At 55.4% G+C, this 23,435-nt stretch overlaps 1 protein-coding gene across 1 annotated transcript in view; it reads left to right on the top strand.

Annotated features, from left to right (window-relative positions):
* LOC128703878 (uncharacterized) overlaps positions 1-23,435 on the top strand; it is a gene marked incomplete in the record, with an annotated part of 119,478 nt that overhangs the window by 2,155 nt on the left and 93,888 nt on the right. Inside the window, 1 exon segment of the mRNA XM_070104936.1 lies at positions 92-580. Within this exon segment, the coding sequence (XP_069961037.1) occupies positions 92-580 (489 nt within the window).

Here is a 23,435-nt window from a genome sequence, read left to right as displayed (position 1 = left end):
GTACCCAACTGTACCCATCAGTACCCACCAGTACTCATCAGTACCCATCAGTACCCACCAGTACTAATCAGTACACAATATTACCCATCAGTACCCATTAGTACCCACCAGTACCCAACAGTACCCAACTGTACCCACCAGTACCCAACTGTACCCATCAGTACCCACCAGTACCCAACTGTACCCATCAGTACCCACCAGTACCCACCAGTACCCAACAGTACCCATCAGTACCCACCAGCGCCCATCAGTACCCATCAGTACCCACCATTACTCATCAGTACCCACCTGTACCCATCTGTACCCATCAGTACCCACAAGTACTCATCAGTACCCACCAGTACCCAACAGTACCCATCAGTACCCATCAGTACCCACCAGTACTCAACAGTACACAATGGCACCCATTATTACCCAATAGTACCCATCAGTACCCACCAGTACCCACCAGTACCCATCATTACCCACCATTACCCATCCGTACCCACCAGTACCCACCAGTACCCATCAGTACCTACCAGTACCCATCAGTACCCATCAGTACACATCAGCACCCACCAATACCCATCAGTACCCACAAGTACTCATCAGTAACCATCAGTACTCATCAGTAACCATCAGTACCCACCAATACCCATCAGTACCCATCAGTACCACCAGTACCCATCAGTACCCATCAGAACCCATCAGTAAACATCAGTACCCATCAGTACCATCAGTATTCAAAAGTACCCACCAGTACCAATCAGTGCCCAACAGTACCCTTCAGTACCCACAATCACCCACCAGTACCCACCAGTACCCACCAGTACCCACCAGTACCCACCAGCCCCCACCAGCACCCACCAGAACCCACCAGTACCCACCAGCACGCACCAGTACCCACCAGAACCCACCAGTACCCACCAGAGCCCACCAATACCCATCAGTACCCAGAAGTACCCACCAGTACACACCAGTACCCACCAGTACCCACCAGCACCCACCAGCACCCACCAGTACCCACCAGCACCCACCAGTTCCCTCCACTACCCACCAGTACACACCAGCACCCATCAGCACCCACCAGTACCCACCAGCACCCACCAGTACCCACCAGCACCCACCAGTACCCACCAGCACCCACCAGTACCCACCAGCACCCACAAGTACACACCAGTACTCACCAGCACCCACCAGTACCCACCAGTACCCACCAGCACCCACCAGCACCCACAATCACCCACCAGTACCCACCAGCACCCACCAGTACCCACCAGTACCCACCAGCACCCACCAGCACCCACAATCACCCACCAGTACCCACCAGTACCCACCAGCACCCACCAGCACCCACCAGTACCCACCAGCACCCACAATCACTCACCAGCACCCACCAGTACTCACCAGCACCCATCAGTACCCAGAAGTGCCCACCAGTACACACCAGTACCCATCAGTACCCACCAGTACACACCAGTACCCACCAGTACCCAACAGCACCCACCAGTACCCCCAGCACCCACCAGTACCCACCAGTACCCACCAGTTCCCACCAGCACCCACCAGCACCCACCAGTACCTACCAGCACCCACCAGCACCCCCCAGTACCCACCAGTACCCACCAGTACCCACCAGCTCGCACCAGTACCCACCAGAACCCACCAGTATCCACCAGAGCCCAACAGTACCCATCAGTACCCACCAGCACCCATCAGTACCCAGAAGTACCCACCAGTACCCACCAGTACCCACCAGTACCCACCAGCACCCACCAGCACCCACCAGTACGTACCAGCACCCACCAGCACCCCCAAGTACCCATCAGTACCCACCAGTACCTACCAGCACACACCAGCATCCACCAGTACCCACCAGTACCCAACAGCACCCACCAGCACCCACCAGCATCCACCAGTACCCACCAGTACCCACCAGTACCCACCAGCACCCACCAGCACCCACCAGCACCCACCAGCACCCACCAGTACCCACCAGCACCCACAGTCACCCACCAGCACCCACCAGTACCCACCAGCACCCACCAGTACCCACCAGCACCCACCAGTACCCCCCAGAACCCACTAGTACCCACCAGTACCCCCAGTACCCACCAGCCCTCACCAGTACCCACCAGTACCCCCCAGAACCCACCAGCACGCACCAGTACCCACCAGTACCCACCGGTACCCACCAGCACCCACAATCACCCACCAGCACCCACCAGTACCCCCAGTACCCACCAGCACCCGCCAGCACCCACCAGCACCCACCTGAACCCACCAGTACCCACCAGTACCCACCAGCACCCTCCAGCACCCACAAGCACCCTCCAGTACAAACCAGCACCCACCAGCACCCACCAGCACCCACCAGAACCCACCAGTACCCACCAGCACAAACCAGTACCCACCAGTACCTCCCAGTACCCACCAGTACCCACCAGTACCCACCAGCACCCACCAGTACCCACCAGTACCCCCCAGTACCCACCAGCACCCACCAGTACCCACCAGTACCCACCAGCACCCACAATCACCCACCAGCACCCACCAGTACCCACCAGTACCCTCAGTACCCACCAGCACCCACCAGCACCCACCAGCACCCACCAGAACCCACCAGTACCCACCAGCACCCACCAGCACCCACCAGCACCCACCAGAACCCACCAGTACCCCCCAGTACCCTCCAGTACCCACCAGTGCCCACCAGCACCCACCAGTACCCACCAGAACCTCCCAGTACCCACCAGTACCCACCAGTACCCACCAGTACCCACCAGTACCCACCAGCACCCACCAGTACCCACCAGCACCCACCAGTACCCACCAGCACCCATCAGTATTCACCAGTACCCACCAGCAACCACCAGTACCCACCAGCACCCACCAGCACCCACCAGTACCCCCCAGTACCCACCAGTACCCACCAGTACCCACCAGCATCCACCAGTACCCACCAGTACCCACCAGCACCCACCAGCATCCACCAGTACCCACCAGTACCCACCAGCAACCACCAGTACGCACCAGCATCCACCAGCACCCACCAGTACCCCCAGTACCCACAATCCAGCATCCACCAGTGCCCACCAGCACCCACCAGTACCCACCAGTACCCCCCAGTACCCACCAGCACCCACCAGTACCCACCAGTACCCACCAGTACCCACCAGCACCCACAATCACCCACCAGCACCCACCAGTACCCACCAGTACCCACCAGCACCCACAATCACCCACCAGTACCCACCAGTACCCACCAGTACCGACCAGCACCCACCAGAACCCACCAGTACCCACCAGCACCCACCAGTACCCACCAGTACCCTCCAGTACCCCCCAGTACCCACCAGTACCCACCAGTACCCACCAGCACCCACCAGTACCCACCAGTACCCTCCAGTTCCCACCAGCACCCACCAGTACCCACCAGTACCCACCAGCACCCACAATCACCCACCAGCACCCACCAGTACCCCCAGTACCCACCAGCACCCACCAGTACCCACCAGTACCCCCCAGTACCCACCAGCACCCACCAGTACCCACAATCACCCACCAGCACCCACCAGTACACACCAGCACCCACCAGCATCCACCAGTACCCAACAGTACCCACCAGCAACCACCAGCACCCCCCAGTACCCACCAGCACCCACCAGTACCTACCAGCACCCACCAGCACCCCCCAGTACCCACCAGTACCTACCAGCACCCACCAGCACCCACCAGCACCCACCAGCACCCACCAGTACCTACCAGCACCCATCAGCACCCACCAGCACCCACCAGTACCCACAAGCACCCACAATCACCCACCAGCACCCACCAGTACTCATCAGCACCCATCAGTACCCAGAAGTACCCACCAGTACACACCAGTACCCACCAGTACCCACCAGTACCCACCAGCACCCACCAGTACCCACCAGTACCCACCAGCACCCACCAGTACCCACCAGTACCCACCAGTACCCACCAGTACCCACCAGCACCCACCAGCACCCACCAGTACCCACCAGCACCCACCAGCACCCACCAGCACCCACAAGTACCCACCAGTACCCCCCAGTACCCACCAGTACCCACCAGTACCCCCCAGCACCCACCAGTACCCCCAGTACCCCCCAGTACCCACCAGTACCCCCCAGCACCCACCAGTACCCCCAGTACCCCCCAGTACCCACCAGTACCCCCCAGCACCCACCAGTTCCCACCCGTACCCCCCAGTACCCACCAGTACCCACCAGCACCCACCAGCACCCACCAGTACCCACCAGCACCCACCAGTACCCACCAGTACCCACCAGCACCCACCAGCACCCACCAGTACCCACCAGTACCCACCAGCACCCACCAGCACCCACCAGTACCCACCAGCACCCACCAGTACCCACCAGCACCCACCAGTACCCCCCAGTACCCACTAGTACCCACCAGTACCCCCAGTACCCACCAGTACCCACCAGCAGTACCCACCAGTACCCACCAGTACCCACCAGCACCCTCCAGCATCCACCAGTACCCACCAGTACCCACCAGTACCCACCAGTACCCACCAGTACCCACCAGTACCCACCAGCACCCACCAGCACCCACCAGCACCCACCAGTACCCACCAGTACCCACCAGTACCCACCAGCACCCACCAGCACCCACCAGCACCCACCAGCACCCACCAGTATCCACCAGTACCCACCAGTACCCACCAGCACCCACCAGCACCCACCAGCACCCACCAGCACCCACCAGCATCCACCAGTACCAACCAGTACCCACCAGTACCCACCAGCACCCACCAGCACCCACCAGTACCCACCAGTACCCACCAGTACCCACCAGCACCCACCAGCATCCACCAGCACCCACCAGCATCCACCAGCACCCACCAGCACCCACCAGCACCCACCAGTATCCACCAGTACCCACCAGTACCCACCAGTACCCACCAGCACCCACCAGCACCCACCAGCACCCACCAGTACCCACCAGTACCCCCAGTACCCACCAGTACCCACCAGCACCCCCCAGAACCCCCCGACCCCCCAGTACCCCCCAGTACCCACTAGTACCCACCAGTACCCCCAGTACCCACCAGTACCCACCAGTACACACTGGTGGTGACGCAGGAGGTACTGGGCTGGTGTCCGGGTTGTCTCCTTCATAAATCCTTATTAACCCACCAGCACCCACCAGTACCCACCAGTACCCACCAGCACCCACCAGCACCCACCAGCACCCACCAGTACCCACCAGCACCCACCAGCACCCACCAGCACCCACCAGCACCCACCAGCACCCACCAGTACCCACCAGCATCTACCAGTACCCCCAGTACCCCCTGTACCCCCCAGTACCCACCAGTACCCCCAGTACCCCCAGTACCCCCAGTACCCACCAGTACACACTGGTGGTGACGCAGGAGGTACTGGGCTGGTGTCCGGGTTGTCTCCTTCATAAATCCTTATTAACCCACCAGCACCCACCAGTACCCACCAGTACCCACCAGTACCCACCAGCACCCACCAGCACCCACCAGCACCCACCAGCACCCACCAGTACCCACCAGCATCCCCTGTACCCCCAGTACCCCCAGTACCCACCAGTACCCCCAGTACCCCCAGTACCCACCAGTACACACTGGTGGTGACGCAGGAGGTACTGGGCTGGTGTCCGGGTTGTCTCCTTCATAAATCCTTATTAACCCACCAGCACCCACCAGTACCCACCAGTACCCACCAGCACCCACCAGTACCCACCAGTACCCACCAGTACCCACCAGTACACACTGGTGGTGACGCAGGAGGTACTGGGCTGGTGTCCGGGTTGTCTCCTTCATAAATCCTTATTAACGGTGTATTGCGAATATGAATTCTCAACCTTCTTTCTCACAACCCTGAGCACCTGGGTTCGATTCCTGGTTGAGGCGAATCTTATACGTAAGTTATGTACTCATCTAGTTGTGGTTACAGGGGTCGAGTCACAGCTGTGTGCCCGTGTGTGTGCGTGTATGTGTGTGTGTGTGTGTGTGTGTGTGTGTGTGTGTGTGTGTGTGTGTGTGTGTGTGTGTGTGTGTATGTGTGTATGTGTGTATGTGTGCTCACCTATTTGTGGTTGCAGGGGTCGACTCATAGCTCCTGGTTTGATATGTGTTTGTGTGTGTGTGCTCATCTGTATGTGGTTCCTGGTACTGAATCACAGCTCCTGGCCCCGCCTTTTCACTGGTCTCTATTTGAGCCACTTCCTGCTGCATGAGTTTTATCATACCTCTTCTTAAAGCTATGTATGTATCCTTCCTCCACTACTTCACTCTCTAGATTGTTCCACTTCCTGACAACTCTGTGACTGAAGAAATAATTCCTAACATCCCTGTGATTCATCTGTGTCTTCAACTTCCAACTGTGTCCCCTTGTTACTGTGTCCAATCTCTGGAACATCCTGTCTCTGTACACCTGTCCAGTTCCTCGCAGTAATTTGTCATCATGTTCCAGGTATCCCTCCTGTCCTCCAGTGTCGTCAGTTTGATTTCCCTTAACCTGTCCTCGTAGGACATGGCCCTAAGCTCCGGAACTATTCTTGTTGCAAATCTTTGCGCTTTCTTCAATTTTTTATCTGTTTGACCAGGTGTGGGTTCCATATTGGTGCTGCATACTCCAGTATGGGCCTGAAGTACACAGTGTACAGTGTCTTGAATGACTCCTTACTTAGATGTCGAAACTCTATTCTTAGTTTTGCAAAATATGACATCCAGCCTTACTGGTTTATGATGTCCTCTCTCTCTCTCTCTGGTTGTGTCCCTAACATATTGATGCATGTAATCTTCCAGTACCGCCTCCAGCATGTTTCTGGTCCCCCTCCCCATGTGGTTCCAGGTTTTCCCACTAATCTTCTTGAATAACTTTGCCCTGAGTATGTGGGCCCTTCTGGCCACCTCAGCTAATGTACCAACCATCACTCTATAGCTCTCATCATACTCTTGTCTTGGTGTTCTCCTGTTCAGTGATGGGTTGTACATCACTGCTATAACCACCATAGGACACCTAGTCAACTACTTCCCTTCTTCTCAGTCCTCCCATCTCCTCAAAACTCCACTGGTTTTTGATGAGCAGTGCAACTCCCCATCTGTGCTCCTTTGTCGTTTCTCAGGATCTGATAGCTAGTTGGGAAGATCACATCTGTTATTAACTTTGTAAGTTTTGTCTCCGTGAGTGCTATGAAGATCGTTTCCTTAAACTCACTGTCTCTTTTCGCCTAGCAGTAAGTAGGTACCTGGGCACTAGGTGACTTATGGGTGGCATCCTGGAGGTGAACATTACAGGATTTCAGCTGAAAGAAGTCACACTGGCTTTAGTGAGTTATCCCGGCTTATTAACCCAGCTGAGTTGTTGATGCTAGTAGTCTCTTCTACAACCTACATCTTCCATCAACCACACTACCACTACCACACCATCAACCACACTACCACTACCACACCATCAACCGCACTACCACTACCACACCATCAACCACACTACCACTACCACACCATCAACCACACTACCACTACCACACCATCAACCGCACTACCACTACCACACCATCAACCACACTACCACTACCACACCATCAAACACTACCACTACCACTACCACACCATCAACCACACTACCACTACCACACCATCAACCACACTACCACTACCACACCATCAACCACACTACCACTACCACACCATCAACTGCACTACCACTACCACACCATCAACTGCACTACCACTACCACACCATCAACTGCACTACCACTACCACACCATCAACTGCACTACCACTACCACACCATCAACTGCACTACCACTACCACACCATCAACCACACTACCACTACCACACCATCAACCACACTACCACTACCACACCATCAACCACACTACCACTACCACACCATCAACCACACTACCACTACCACACCATCAACCACACTACCACTACCACACCATCAACCACACTACCACTACCACACCATCAACCACACTACCACTACCACACCATCAACCACACTACCACTACCACACCATCAACCACACTACCACTACCACACCATCAACCACACTACCACTACCACACCATCAACCACACTACCACTACCACACCATCACCCACATTACCACTACCACACCATCAACCACACTACCACTACCACACCATACCACTACCACACCATCAACCACACTACCACTACCACACCATCAACCACACTACCACTACCACACCATCAACCACACTACCACTACCACGACCACACCCTCAACCACACTACCACTACCACACCATCAACCACACTACCACTACCACACCATCAACCACACTACCACTACCACACCATCAACCACACTACCACTACCACACCATCAACTGCACTACCACTACCACACCATCAACTGCACTACCACTACCACACCATCAACCACACTACCACTACCACACCATCAACCACACTACCACTACCACACCATCAACTGCACTACCACTACCACACCATCAATCACACTACCACTACCACACCATCAAACACACTACCACTACCACACCATCAACCACACTACCACTACCACACCATCATCCACACTACCACTACCACACCATCACCCACACTACCACTACCACACCATCAACCACACTACCACTACCACACCATCAACCACACTACCACTACCACACCATCAACCACACTACCACTACCACACCATCAACCACACTACCACTACCACACCATCAACCACACTACCACTACCACACCATCAACCACACTACCACTACCACACCATCAACCACACTACCACTACCACACCATCAACCACACTACCACTACCACACCATCAACCACACTACCACTACCACACCATCAACCACACTACCACTACCACACCATCAACCATACTACCACTACCACACCAACCATACTACCACTACCACACCATCAACCATACTACCACTACCACACCATCAACCACACTACCACTACCACACCAACCATACTACCACTACCACACCATCAACCACACTACCACTACCACACCATCAACTACACTACCACTACCACACCATCAACCACACTACCACTACCACACCATCAACCATACTACCACTACCACACCATCAACCACACTACCACTACCACACCAACCACACTATCACTACCACACTACCACACCATCAACCACACTACCACTACCACACCATCAACCATACTACCACTACCACACCAACCACACTACCACACCATCAACCACACTACCACTACCACACCAACCATACTACCACTACCACACCAACCACACTAACACTACCACACCATCAACCATACTACCACTACCACACCATCAACCACACTACCACTACCACACCATCAACCATACTACCACTACCACTACCACACCATCAACCACACTACCACTACTACACCATCAACCATACTACCACTACCACACCAACCACACCACCACACCATCAACCACACTACCACTACTACACCATCAACCATACTACCACTACCACATCAACCAAACTACCACTACCACCAACCACACTACCATTACCACACCATCAACCATACTACTGCCACACCAACCACACTACCACACCATCAACCACACTACCACACCAACCATTCTACTACTACCACATCAACCATACTATCACTACCACATCAACCATACTATCACTACCACATGATCCACACTACCACTACCACATCAACGACACTACCACTACCACCAACCACACTACCAATACCACACCAACCACACTACCACTACCACATCAACGACACTACCACTACCACCAACCACACTACCACACCATCAACCATACTACCATTATCACACCAACCACACTACCACTATCACACCAACCACACTACCACTACCACCAACCGCACTACCACTACCACCAACCATACTGCCACACCATCAACCACACTACCACTACTACACCATCAACCATACTACCACTACCACACCATCAACCACACTACCACACCATCAACCACACACTACCGCACCATCAACCACATTACCACTACCACTACTACACCATCAACCACACTACCACTACCACACCAACCACATTACCACTACCACTACTACACCATCAACCACACTACCACTACCACACCAACCACACTACCACTACTACACCATCAACCACACTACCACTACTACACCATCAACCATACTACCACTACCACACCAACCACACTATCACTACCACCAACTACATTACCACTACCACCAACCACACTACCACTACCACACCATCAACCACACTACCACACCATCAACCACACTACCACACCATCAACCACACTACCACACCATCAACCATACTACCATTGTCACACCAACCACACTACCACTACCACACCATCAACCATACTACCACTACCACACCAACCACACTATCACTACCACCAACTACATTACCACTACCACCAACCACACTTCCACTACCACACCATCAACCATACTACCACACTATCAACCACACTACCACACTATCAACCATACTACCACACCATCAACCATACTACCACACCAACCATACTACCACACCATCAACCATACTACCACACCATCAACCACACTACCACACCATCAACCACACTACCACACCAACCACACTACCACACCAACCACACTACCACATCATCAACCACACTACCACTACCACACCATCAACCACACTACCACACCGTCAACCATACTACCACACCAACCATACTACCACGCCATCAACCATACTACCACAACATCAACCATACTACCACAACATCAACCACACTACCACACCATCAACCACACTACCACACCATCAACCACACTACCACACCATCAACCACACTACCACACCAACCACACTACCACACCATCAACCACACTACCACACCATCAACCACACTACCACACCATCAACCATACTACCACAACATCAACCACACTACCACACCATCAACCATACTACCACACCATCACCCACACTACCACTACCACACCATCAACCACACTACCACTACCACACCATCAACCACACTACCACACCATCAACCATACTACCACACCATCAACCACATTACCACACCATCAACCACACTACCACGCCATCAACCACACTACCACACCTACCACACTACCACACCATCAACCACACTACTACACCATCAACCACACTACCACACCAACCACACTACCACACCAACCACACTACCACACCAACCAGACTACCACACCATCAACCACACTACCACACCATCAACCATACTACCACACAATCAACCATACTACCACACCATCAACCACACTGCCACATCATCAACCACACTACCACACCATCAACCACACTACCACACCAACCAGACTACCACACCAATCACACTACCGCACCATCAACCACACTACCACATCATCAACCACACTACCACACCATCAACCACACTACCACACCATCAACCACACTACCACACCAACCACACTACCACACCAACCACACTACCACACCAACCACACTACCATACCACCATGATCATAAGCGTTAAAATCTATCACACCCAATAGATAAGTTTATTGACAGTGGGTTTCCTATCCTCAGGGTGGGTTGATGTTTATGGGGTGGGCTCCTGGGGGTGGGTGCTTTCCCATGTGGGCCAGGGATGGTTGGGTTAGAGGAGTGTGGGGGTGGGGAGGTAAGAGATGGAATGATTACGTACAGTTAAGAGTGAATCACTGTCTCCTTTCAGAGAGAGATAGAGATAGAGAGAGAGAGAGAGAGAGAGACAGATGTGTGTGTGTGTGTTTATCTATATATATATATATATATATATATATATATATATTATTGTGCCCACGAACAAGTGGTATTGATCAATAACAATACTGCGACTAGCCAAGGAGTCGAACCCATGCTGATTTGGCCTGCCTCATGGTTAGCGACAATCGTGCTTACAATAATATATATATATATATATATATATATATATATATATATATATATATATATATATATATATATATATATATATATATATATATATATATATATTCAAAACAATCCCAGACAGGTGATGCAAGACGGGTCACAGGGGATGGAAAACTTCAGCTGAAGTTCTTTCACAGGTGTCAGTGTGTCATCAGGAGCTATGCAGTGTTGCAAGAGTAACAACACAAGAGTAGGTAGCGTGGTAACACCAGTCACAACTTCTCTCACACATGAGAGGCACCAATCCCATCACCACCCAGCCATCCCACACCAGTCGACTAACACCCAGGTACCTATTTGCTGCTAGGTGAACAGGACAACAGGTGTTTGGAAACGTGTCGAAATGCTTTCACCACACCGGGAATCGAACCCGGGCCCTCTGTGTGTGAAGCGGGACCTTTAGCCATCAAGTTTACAGAAACCAGGAAACAGAATGATAGATATAACAGCCAACTCAAAGCTGCATATAATCGCCGTCAACAAGTCATATAACGTAAGATATTACGTTACACTAGTGGATAATATATAGAAGAGTTTAATGCTCTCATTTGTTAACTTAAAACTGACCAGTACCTCTCTAACTCTGAGAACAATTTTCCTTATTTCTTCTGTTGCTACTCTTACAACATTGCATAGCTCCTGATGATGCATGGAGATGAGTGAAAATATTGGATTCTCATGTATATTGTGTGTACGAAGTTAAATATTCCTTTTTTTTAGTGCCCTAAGGGCAGTAAAGCAACAGCAAAGAACTACAGACCAATAGCACTAACATCCCATATCATAAAAATCTTTGAAAGGGTCCCAAGAAGCAAGATCACCACCCATCTAGAAACCCATCAGTTACACAACCCAGGGCAACATGGGTTTAGAACAGGTCGCTCCTGTCTGTCTCAACTATTGGATCACTACGACAAGGTCCTAAATGCACTAGAAGACAAAAAGAATGCAGATGTAATATATACAGACTTTGCAAAAGCCTTCGACAAGTGTGACCATGGCGTAATAGCGCACAAAATGCGTGCTAAAGGGATAACAGGAAAAGTCGGTCGATGGATCTATAATTTCCTCACTAACAGAACACGGAGAGTAGTCGTCAACAGAGTAAAGTCCGAGGCAGGCACGGTGAAAAGCTCTGTTCCACAAGGCACAGTACTCGCTCCCATCTTGTTCCTCATCCTCATATCTGACATAGACAAGGATGTCAGCCACAGCACCGTGTCTTCCTTTGCAGATGACACCCGAATCTGCATGACAGTGTCTTCCATTGCAGACACTGCAAGGCTCCAGGCGGACATCAACCAAATCTTTCAGTGGGCTGCAGAAAACAATATGAAGTTCAACGATGAGAAATTTCAGTTACTCAGATATGGTAAACACGAGGAAATTAAATCTTCATCAGAGTACAAAACAAATTCTGGCCACAAAATAGAGCGAAACACCAACGTCAAAGACCTGGGAGTGATCATGTCGGAGGATCTCACCTTCAAGGACCATAACATTGTATCAATCGCATCTGCTAGAAAAATGACAGGATGGATAATAAGAACCTTCACGAGGGAGGCCAAGCCCATGATGACACTCTTCAGGTCACTTGTTCTATCTAGGCTGGAATATTGCTGCACACTAACAGCACCTTTCAAGGCAAGTGAAATTGCTGACCTAGAAAATGTACAGATAACCTTCACGGCGCGCATAACGGAGATAAAACACCTCAATTACTGGGAGCGCTTGAGGTTCCTAAACCTGTATTCCCTGGAACGCAGGCGGGAGAGATACATGATTATATACACCTGGTACTAGTCCTAGAGGGACTAGTACCGAACTTGCACACGAAAATCACTCACTACGAAAGCAAAAGACTTGGCAGACGATGCAACATCCCCCCAATGAAAAGCAGGGGTGTCACTAGCACGTTAAGAGACCATACAATAAGTGTCAGGGGCCCGAGACTGTTCAACTGCCTCCCAGCATACATAAGGGGGATTACCAACAGACCCCTGGCAGTCTTCAAGCTGGCACTGGACAAGCACCTAAAGTCGGTTCCTGACCAGCCGGGCTGTGGCTCGTACGTTGGTTTGCGTGCAGCCAGCAGCAACAGCCTGGTTGATCAGGCTCTGATCCACCAGGAGGCCTGGTCACAGACCGGGCCGCGGGGGCGTTGACCCCCGGAACTCTCTCCAGGTAAACTCCAGGTATCCTCTCAGGATACATAATGCCCTCAGTCTGTCATCACAGGATAGACAGTACCTTCAGTCTATCCTCGAACATATAGAATAGAGAGTGCCCTCAGTCTGTCCTCGTAGGATAGACATTGCCCTCAGTCTATCCTCGTAGGATAGACATTGCCCTCAGTCTATCCTCGTAGGATAGACATTACCCTCAGTCTATCCTCGTACAAAAGATTTCTGATACATGAGATCAAGTTTGTCACCCTTGTAGACGTGTCGTCATCCAGTGGCTTTATCAATACAAATTCAAGGACATAACTGGAAGACAGTAGAACGGTATACAAAAGATGAGGTAATCAGTCCCTCAGCCTTGGAGTTGGAGTGAAGAGCACCGTAGATGTGAAGATTCTGGAGTGCAGGCAAGAAAGCTGGTGCTTATATACTGGCGTCAGATGGCAAGGGACGGGTAGCAGACGAGGGCATAGTCAGTAGTAGGCGGGATTCCCCAGTGGCAGTGATATGTAGACCAGAACTGTGCAACATTCTGTACCTTAATAATATATGAAATATGTCCTTTTTTTCCACTGTCTTCTCTGTATGGTTCTTCAAGACTGAGGGACTGATTACCTCATCTTCAACTGTCTTGGTACATCATCTCTGATGAACGTTAAGACACTTGTGCAACATCTGGTTATCTCTATTGTAGACGTTTCGCCATCCAGTGGCTTTATCAATACAAATTCTTGGACATAATAAGAAAACAGAAGAACTATATACAAAAGATGAGGTAATCAGTCCCTCAGCCTCGGTGGTGGTGTTTACAACACCGTGGTTGCAGATAACCAGAAGTTGCACAAGTGTCTTAACTTTCATCTTGTCGGTATTGTATACCTGTCTTGCACATCATCTCTGATAAACTGATTATGTCACTGGATTATGGAATGTTGTCAAATGAAGATACCCAGGTTTTAGACAGGTGTCTTATTTACCACCGTGTGCCTACTGGAGAATATACTAATATAGGAACTTAACTGAGGAACACTGTAGAAGGCCTACTGGCCCATACTTGGCAGGTCCTTCTCAAGGCAAACTCCTATCACTTTAATATTTATCCAGTCTATCCCTACCCAGAAGCCAACCAGATTTCTCTCTCAACAAACACACACACACACACACACACACACACTCCTGGAAAGAAACAAGTGTATAATTGACAACCAGCACGGTTTCAGGGAAGGAAAATCCTGTGTCACAAACCTACTAGAGTTTTATGACAAGGTGACAGAAGTAAGACAAGAGAGAGAGGGGTGGATCGACTGCATTTTTTTGGACTGCAAGAAGGCCTTCGACACAGTTCCTCACAAGAGGTTACTGCAAAAGCTAGAGGATCAGGCACACATAACAGGAAAGGCACTGCAATGGATCAGAGAATACCTGACAGGGAGGCAACAACGAGTCATGGTACGCGACGAGGTGTCAGGGTGGGCGCCTGTGACAAGCGGGATTCCACAGGGGTCAGTCCTAGGACCTGTGCTGTTCTTGGTATATGTGAACGACATAACGGAAGGGATAGACTTAGAAGTGTCCTTGTTTGCAGATGATGCGAAGTTAATGAGAAGAATCAAATCGGATGAGAATCAGGCAGGACTACAAAGAGACCTGGACAGGCTACAAGCCTGGTCCAGCAACTGGCTCCTTGAATTTAACCCTGCCAAATGCAAAGTCATGAAGATTGGGGAAAGGCAAAGAAGACCGCAGACACAATATAGTTTAGATGGCCAAAGACTGCAAACCTCACTCAAGGAAAAAGATCTGGGGGTGAGAATAACACCGAGCATATCTCCTGAGGCGCACATCAATCAGATAACTGCTGCAGCATACGGGCGCCTGGCAAACCTACGGATAGCGTTCCGATACCTCAGTAAGGATTCGTTTAAGACTCTGTATACCATTTACGTCAGGCCCATACTGGAGTATGCAGCACCAGTTTGGAATCCACACCTAGTCAAGCACGTCAAGAAATTAGAGAAAGTGCAAAGGTTTGCAACAAGACTAGTCCCAGAGCTACGGGGATTGTCCTATGAAGAAAGGTTGAGGGAAATCGGCCTGACGACACTGGAGGACAGGAGGGTCAGGGGAGACATGATAACGACATATAAAATACTGTGCGGAACAGACAAGGTGGACAAAGACGGGATGTTCAAGAGAAGGGACACAGACACAAGAGGTCACAATTGGAAGTTGAAGACTCAGATGAATCAAAAGGATGTTAGGAAGTATTTCTTCAGTCATAGAGTAGTCAGGCCGTGGAATAACCTAGAAAGTGATGTAGTGGAGGCGGGAACCATACATAGTTTTAAGGCGAGGTATGATAAAGCTCATGGGGCAGGGAGAGAGAGGACCTAGTAGCAATCAGTGAAGAGGCGGGGCCAGGAGCTATGACTCGACCCCTGCAACCACAAATAGGTGAGTACACACAACCAATGTCACTGTCAGCAACAAAAGGCCAAGGATGTCCCCCTCCCCTACCCAAGGATGTCCCCCTCCCCTACCCAAGGATGTCCCCCTCCCCTACCCAAGGATGTCCCCCTCCCCTACCCAAGGATGTCCCCCTCCCCTACCCAAGGATGTCCCCCTCCCATACCCAAGGATGTCCCCCTCCCCTACCCAAGGATGTCCCCGTCCCCTACCCAAGGATGTCCCCCTCCCCAACCCAAGGATGTCCCCCTCCCCTACCCAAGGATGTCCCCCTCCCCTACCCAAGGATGTGCCCCCTCCCCTACCCAAGGATATCCCCCTCCCCTACCCAAGGATGTCCCCCTCCCCTACACAAGGATATCCCCCTCCCCTACCCAAGGATGTCCCCCTCCCCTACCCAAGGATGTCCCCCTCCCCTACCCAAGGATGTCCCCCCTCCCCTACCCAAGGATGTCCCCCTCCCCTATCCAAGGAAGTCCCCCCTCCCCTACCCAAGGATGTCCCCCTCCCCTACCCAAGGATGTCCCCCTCCCCTACCCAAGGATGTCCTCCCTCCCCTACCCAAGGATGTCCCTCTCCCCTACCCAAGGATGTCCCCCCTCCCCTACCCAAGGATGTCCCCCCTCCCCTACCCAAGGATGTCCCCCTCCCCTACCCAAGGATGTCCCCCTCCCCTACCCAAGGATGTCCCCCCTCCCCTACCCAAGGATGTCCCCCCTCCCCTACCCAAGGATGTCCCCCCTCCCCTACCCAAGGATGTCCCCCTCCCCTACCCAAGGATGTCCCCCCTCCCCTACCCAAGGATGTCTCCCCTCCCCTACCCAAGGATGTCCCCCTCCCCTACCCAAGGATGTCCCCCTCCCCTACCCAAGGATGTCCCCCCTCCCCTACCCAAGGATGTCCCCCCTCCCCTACCCAAGGAGGTCCCCCTCCCCTACCCCAGGATGTCCCCCCTCCCCTACCCAAGGATGTCCCCCCTCCCCTACCCACGGATGTCCCCCTCTCCTACCCAAGGATGTCCCCCTCCCCTTCCCAAGGATGTCCCCCTCCCCTACCCAAGGATGTCCCCCTCCCCTACCCAAGGATGTCCCCCTCCCCTACCCAAGGATGTCCCCCTCCCCTACCCAAGGATGTCCCCCTCCCCTACCCAAGGATGTCCCCCTCCCCTACCCAAGGATGTCCCCCTCCCCTACCCAAGGATGTCCCCCTCCCCTACCCAAGGATGTCCCCCTCCCCTACCCAAGGATGTCCCCCTCCCCTACAAAAGGATGTCCCCCTCCCCTACCCAAGGATGTCCCCCTCCCCTACCGAAGGATGTCCCCCTCCCCTACCCAAGGATGTCCCCCTCCCCTACCCAAGGGTGTCCCCCTCCCCTACCCAAGGATGTCCCCCCTCCCCTACCCAAGGATGTCCCCCCCTCCCCTACCCAAGGACGTCCCCCCTCCCCTACCCAAGGATGTCCCCCTCCCCTACCCAAGGATGTCCCCCTCCCCTACCCAAGAATGTCCCCCTCCCCTACCCAAGGATGTCCCCCTCCCCTACCCAAGGATGTCCCCCTCCCCTACCCAAGGATGTCCCCCTCCCCTACCCAAGGATGTCCCCCTCCCCTACCCAAGGATGTCCCCCTCCCCTACCCAAGGATGTCCCCCTCCCCTACCCAAGGATGTCCCCCTCCCCTACCCAAGGATGTCCCCCTCCCCTACCCAAGGATGTCCCCCTCCCCTACCCAAGGATGTCCCCCCTCCCCTACCCAAGGATGTCCCCCCTCCCCTACCCAAGGATGTCTCCCCTCCCCTACCCAAGGATGTCCCCCCTCCCCTACCCAAGGATGTCTCCGCTACCCTACCCAAGGATGTCCCCCTCCCCTACCCAAGGATGTCCCCCCTCCCCTACCCAAGGATGTCCCCCTCCCCTACCAAAGGATGTCCCCCTCCCCTACCCAAGGATGTCCCCCTCCCCTACCCAAGGATGTCCCCCTCCCCTACCCAAGGATGTCCCCCCTCCCCTACCCAAGGATGTCCCCCTCCCCTACCCAAGGATGTCCCCCTCCCCTACACAAGGATGTCCCCCTCCCCTACCCAAGGATGTCCCCCTACCCAAGGATGTCCCCCTCCCCTACCCAAGGATGTGCCCCCTCCCCTACCCAAGGATATCCCCCTCCCCTACCCAAGGATGTCCCCCCTCCCCTACCCAAGGATGTCCCCCCTCCCCTACCCAAGGATGTCCCCCTCCCTACCCAAGGATGTCCCCCTCCCCTACCCAAGGATGTCCCCCCTCCCCTACCCAAGGATGTCCCCCCTCCCCTACCCAAGGATGTCCCCCTCCCCTACCCAAGGATGTCCCCCCTCCCCGACCCCAGGATGTCCCCCCTCCCCTACCCAAGGATGTCCCCCTCCCCTACCCAAGGATGTCCCCCTCCCCTACCCAAGGATGTCCCCCCTCCCCTACCCAAGGATGTCCCCCTCCCCTACCCAAGGATGTCCCCCCTCCCCTACCCAAGGATGTCCCCCCTCCCCAACCCAAGGTTGTCTCCCCTCCCCGTCCCAAGGATGTCCCCCCTCCCCTACCCAAGGATGTCCCCCCTCCCCTACCCAAGGATGTCCCCCCTCCCCTACCCAAGGATGTCCCCCCTCCCCTACCCAAGGATGTCTCCCCTCCCCTACCCAAGGATGTCCCCCCTCCCCTACCCAAGGATGTCCCCCCTCCCCTACCCAAGGATGTCTCCCCCTCCCCTACCCAAGGATGTCCCCCCTCCCCTACCCAAGGATGTCCCCCCTCCCCTACCCAAGGATGTCCCCCCTCCCCTACCCCAGGATGTCCCCCCTCCCCTACCCAAGGATGTCCCCCTCCCCTACCCAAGGATGTCCCCCCTCCCCTACCCAAGGATGTCCCCCCTCCCCTACCCAAGGATGTCCCCCCTCCCCTACCCAAGGATTTCCCCCCTCCCCTACCCAAGGATGTCCCCCCTCCCCTACCCAAGGATGTCCCCCTCCACTACCCAAGGATGTCCCCCTCCACTACCCAAGGATGTCCCCCTCCCCTACCCCAGGATGTCCCCCTCCCCTACCCAAGGATGTCCCCCTCCCCTACCCAAGGATGTCCCCCTCCCCTACCCAAGGATGTCCCCCTCCCCTACTCAAGGATGTCCCCCTCCCCTACCCAAGGATGTCCCCCTCCCCTACCCAAGGATGTCCCCCTCCCCTACCCAAGGATGTCCCCCTCCCCTACCCAAGGATGTCCCCCTCCCCTACCCAAGGATGTCCCCCTCCCTTACCCAAGGATGTCCCCCTCCCCTACCCAAGGATGTCCCCCTCCCCTACCCAAGGATGTCCCCCTCCCCTACCTAAGGATGTCCCCCTCCCCTACCCAAGGATGTCCCCCTTCCCCTACCCAAGGATGTCCCCCCTCCCCTACCCAAGGATGTCCCCCTCCCCTACCCAAGGATGTCCCCCTCCCCTACCCAAGGATGTCCCCCCTCCCCTACCTAAGGATGTCCCCCCTCCCCTACCCAAGGATGTCTCCCCTCCCCTACCCAAGGATGTCCCCCCTCCCCTACCCAAGGATGTCTCCCCTCCCCTACCCAAGGATGTCTCCCCTCCCCTACCCAAGGATGTCTCCCCTCCCCTACCCAAGGATGTCCCCCTCCCCTACCCAAGGATGTCCCCCCTCCCCTACCCAAGGATGTCCCCCTCCCCTACCCAAGGATGTCCCCCTCCCCTACCCAAGGATGTCCCCCTCCCCTACCCAAGGATGTCCCCCTCCCCTACCCAAGGATGTCCCCCCTCCCGAACCCAAGGATGTCCCGCCTCCCCTACCCAAGGATGTCCCCCCTCCCCTACCCAAGGATGTCCCCCCTCCCCTACCCAAGGATGTCCCCCCTCTCCTACCCAAGGATGTCCCGCCTCCCCTACCCAAGGATGTCCCCCCTCCCCTACCCAAGGATGTCCCCCCTCCCCTACCCAAGGATGTCCCCCTCCCCTACCCAAGGATGTCCCCCCTCCCTAACCCAAGGATGTCCCGCCTCCCCTACCCAAGGATGTCTCCCCTCCCCTACCCAAGGATGTCCCCCTCCCCTACCCAAGGATGTCCCCCTCCCCTACCCAAGGATGTCCCCCCTCCCCTACCCAAGGATGTCCCCCTCCCCTACCCAAGGATGTCCCCCTCCCCTACCCAAGGATGTCCCCCTCCCCTACCCAAGGATGTCCCCCCTCCCCTACCCACGGATGTCCCCCTCCCCTACCCAAGGATATCCCCCCTCCCCTACCCAAGGATGTCCCCCTCCCCTACCCAAGGATGTCCCCCTCCCCTACCCAAGGATGTCCCCCTCCCCTACCCAAGGATGTCCCCCTCCCCTACCCAAGGATGTCCCCCCTCCCCTAACCCAAGGATGTCCCCCTCCCCTACCCAAGGATGTCCCCCTCCCCTACCCAAGGATGTCCCCCTCCCCTACCCAAGGATGTCCCCCCTCCCCTACCCAAGGATGTCCCCCCTCCCCTACCCAAGGATGTCCCCCTCCCCTACCCAAGGATGTCCCCCTCCCCTACCCAAGGATGTCCCCCACCCCTACCCAAGGATGTCCCCCTCCCCGACCCAAGGAGGTCCCCCCTCCCCTACCCAAGGATGTCCCCCTCCCCTACCCAAGGATGTCCCCCCTCCCCGACCCAAGGATGTCCCCCTCCCCTACCCAAGGATGTCCCCCTCCCCTACCCAAGGATGTCCCCCTCCCCTACCCAAGGATGTCCCCCTCCTCTACCCAAGGATGTCCCCCTCCCCTACCTAAGGATGTCCCCCTCCCCTACCCAAGGATGTCCCCCTCCCCTACCCAAGGATGTCCCCCCTCCCCTACCCAAGGATGTCCCCCCTCCCCTACCCAAGGATGTCCCCCTCCCCTACCCAAGGATGTCCCCCTCCCCTACCCAAGGATGTCCCCCTCCCCTACCCAAGGATGTCCCCCCTCCCCTACCCAAGGATGTCCCCCCTCCCCTACCCAAGGATGTCCCCCTCCCCTACCCAAGGATGTCCCCCCTCCCCTACCCAAGGATGTCCCCCTCCCCTACCCAAGGATGTCCCCCTCCCCTACCCAAGGATGTCCCCCTCCCCTACCCAAGGATGTCCCTCTCCCCTACCCAAGGATGTCCCCCCTCCCCTACCCAAGGATGTCCCCCCTCCCCTACCCAAGGATGTCCCCCTCCCCTACCCAAGGATGTTCCCCTCCCCTACCCAAGGATGTCCCCCTCCCCTACCCAAGGATGTCCCCCTCCCCTACCCAAGGATGTCCCCCTCCCCTACCCAAGGATGTCCCCCTCCCCTACCCAAGGATGTCCCCCCTCCCCTACCCAAGGATGTCCCCCTCCCCTACCCAAGGATGTCCCCCTCCCCTACCCAAGGATGTCCCCCTCCCCTACCCAAGGATGTCCCCCTCCCCTACCCAAGGATGTCCCCCTCCCCTACCCAAGGATGTCCCTCTCCCCTACCCAAGGATGTCCCCCCTCCCCTTCTCAAGGATGTCCCCCTCCCCAACCCAAGGATGTCCCCCTCCCCTAGCCAAGGATGTCCCCCTCCCCTAGCCAAGGATGTCCCCCTCCCCTACCCAAGGATGTCCCCCTCCCCTACCCAAGGATGTCCCCCCTCCCCTACCCAAGGATGTCCCCCTCCCCTACCCAAGGATGTCCCCCTCCCCTACCCAAGGATGTCCCCCCTCCCCTACCCAAGGATGTCCCCCCTCCCCTACCCAAGGATGTCCCCCTCCCCTACCCAAGGATGTCCCCCTCCCCTACCCAAGGATGTCCCCCTCCCCTACCCAAGGAGGTCCCCCTCCCCTACCCAAGGATGTCCCCCTCCCCTACCCCAGGATGTCCCCCCTCCCCTACCCAAGGATGTCCCCCTCCCCTACCCAAGGATGTCCCCCTCCCCTACCCAAGGATGTCCCCCTCCCCTACCCAAGGATGTCCCCCTCCTCTACCCAAGGATGTCCCCCTCCCCTACCTAAGGATGTCCCCCTCCCCTACCCAAGGATGTCCCCCTCCCCTACCCAAGGATGTCCCCCTCCCCTACCCAAGGATGTCCCCCTCCCCTACCCAAGGATGTCCCCCCTCCCCTACCCAAGGATGCCCCCCTTCCCTACCCAAGGATGTCCCCCTCCCCTACCCAAGGATGTCCCCCTCCCCGACCCAAGGATGTCCCCCTCCCCAACCCCAGGGTGTCCCCCCTCCCCTACCCAAGGATGTCCCCCCTCCCCTACCCAAGGATGTCCCCCTCCCCTACCCAAGGATGTCCCCCCTCCCCTACCCAAGGATGTCCCCCTCCCCTACCCAAGGATGTCCCCCTCCCCTACCCAAGGATGTCCCCCTCCCCTACCCAAGGATGTCCCTCTCCCCTACCCAAGGATGTCCCCCCTCCCCTACCCAAGGATGTCCCCCCTCCCCTACCCAAGGATGTCCCCCTCCCCTACCCAAGGATGTTCCCCTCCCCTACCCAAGGATGTCCCCCTCCCCTACCCAAGGATGTCCCCCTCCCCTACCCAAGGATGTCCCCCTCCCCTACCCAAGGATGTCCCCCCTCCCCTACCCAAGGATGTCCCCCCTCCCCTACCCAAGGATGTCCCCCTCCCCTACCCAAGGATGTCCCCCTCCCCTACCCAAGGATGTCCCCCTCCCCTACCCAAGGATGTCCCCCTCCCCTACCCAAGGATGTCCCCCTCCCCTACCCAAGGATGTCCCTCTCCCCTACCCAAGGATGTCCCCCCTCCCCTTCCCAAGGATGTCCCCCTCCCCTACCCAAGGATGTCCCCCTCC

This window comes from Cherax quadricarinatus, chromosome 95 (genome assembly GCF_038502225.1).
Source record: "Cherax quadricarinatus isolate ZL_2023a chromosome 95, ASM3850222v1, whole genome shotgun sequence".
In the NCBI taxonomy this organism is placed as follows: domain Eukaryota; kingdom Metazoa; phylum Arthropoda; class Malacostraca; order Decapoda; family Parastacidae; genus Cherax; species Cherax quadricarinatus.
This window is presented reverse-complemented; position numbering and strand designations above follow the sequence as displayed.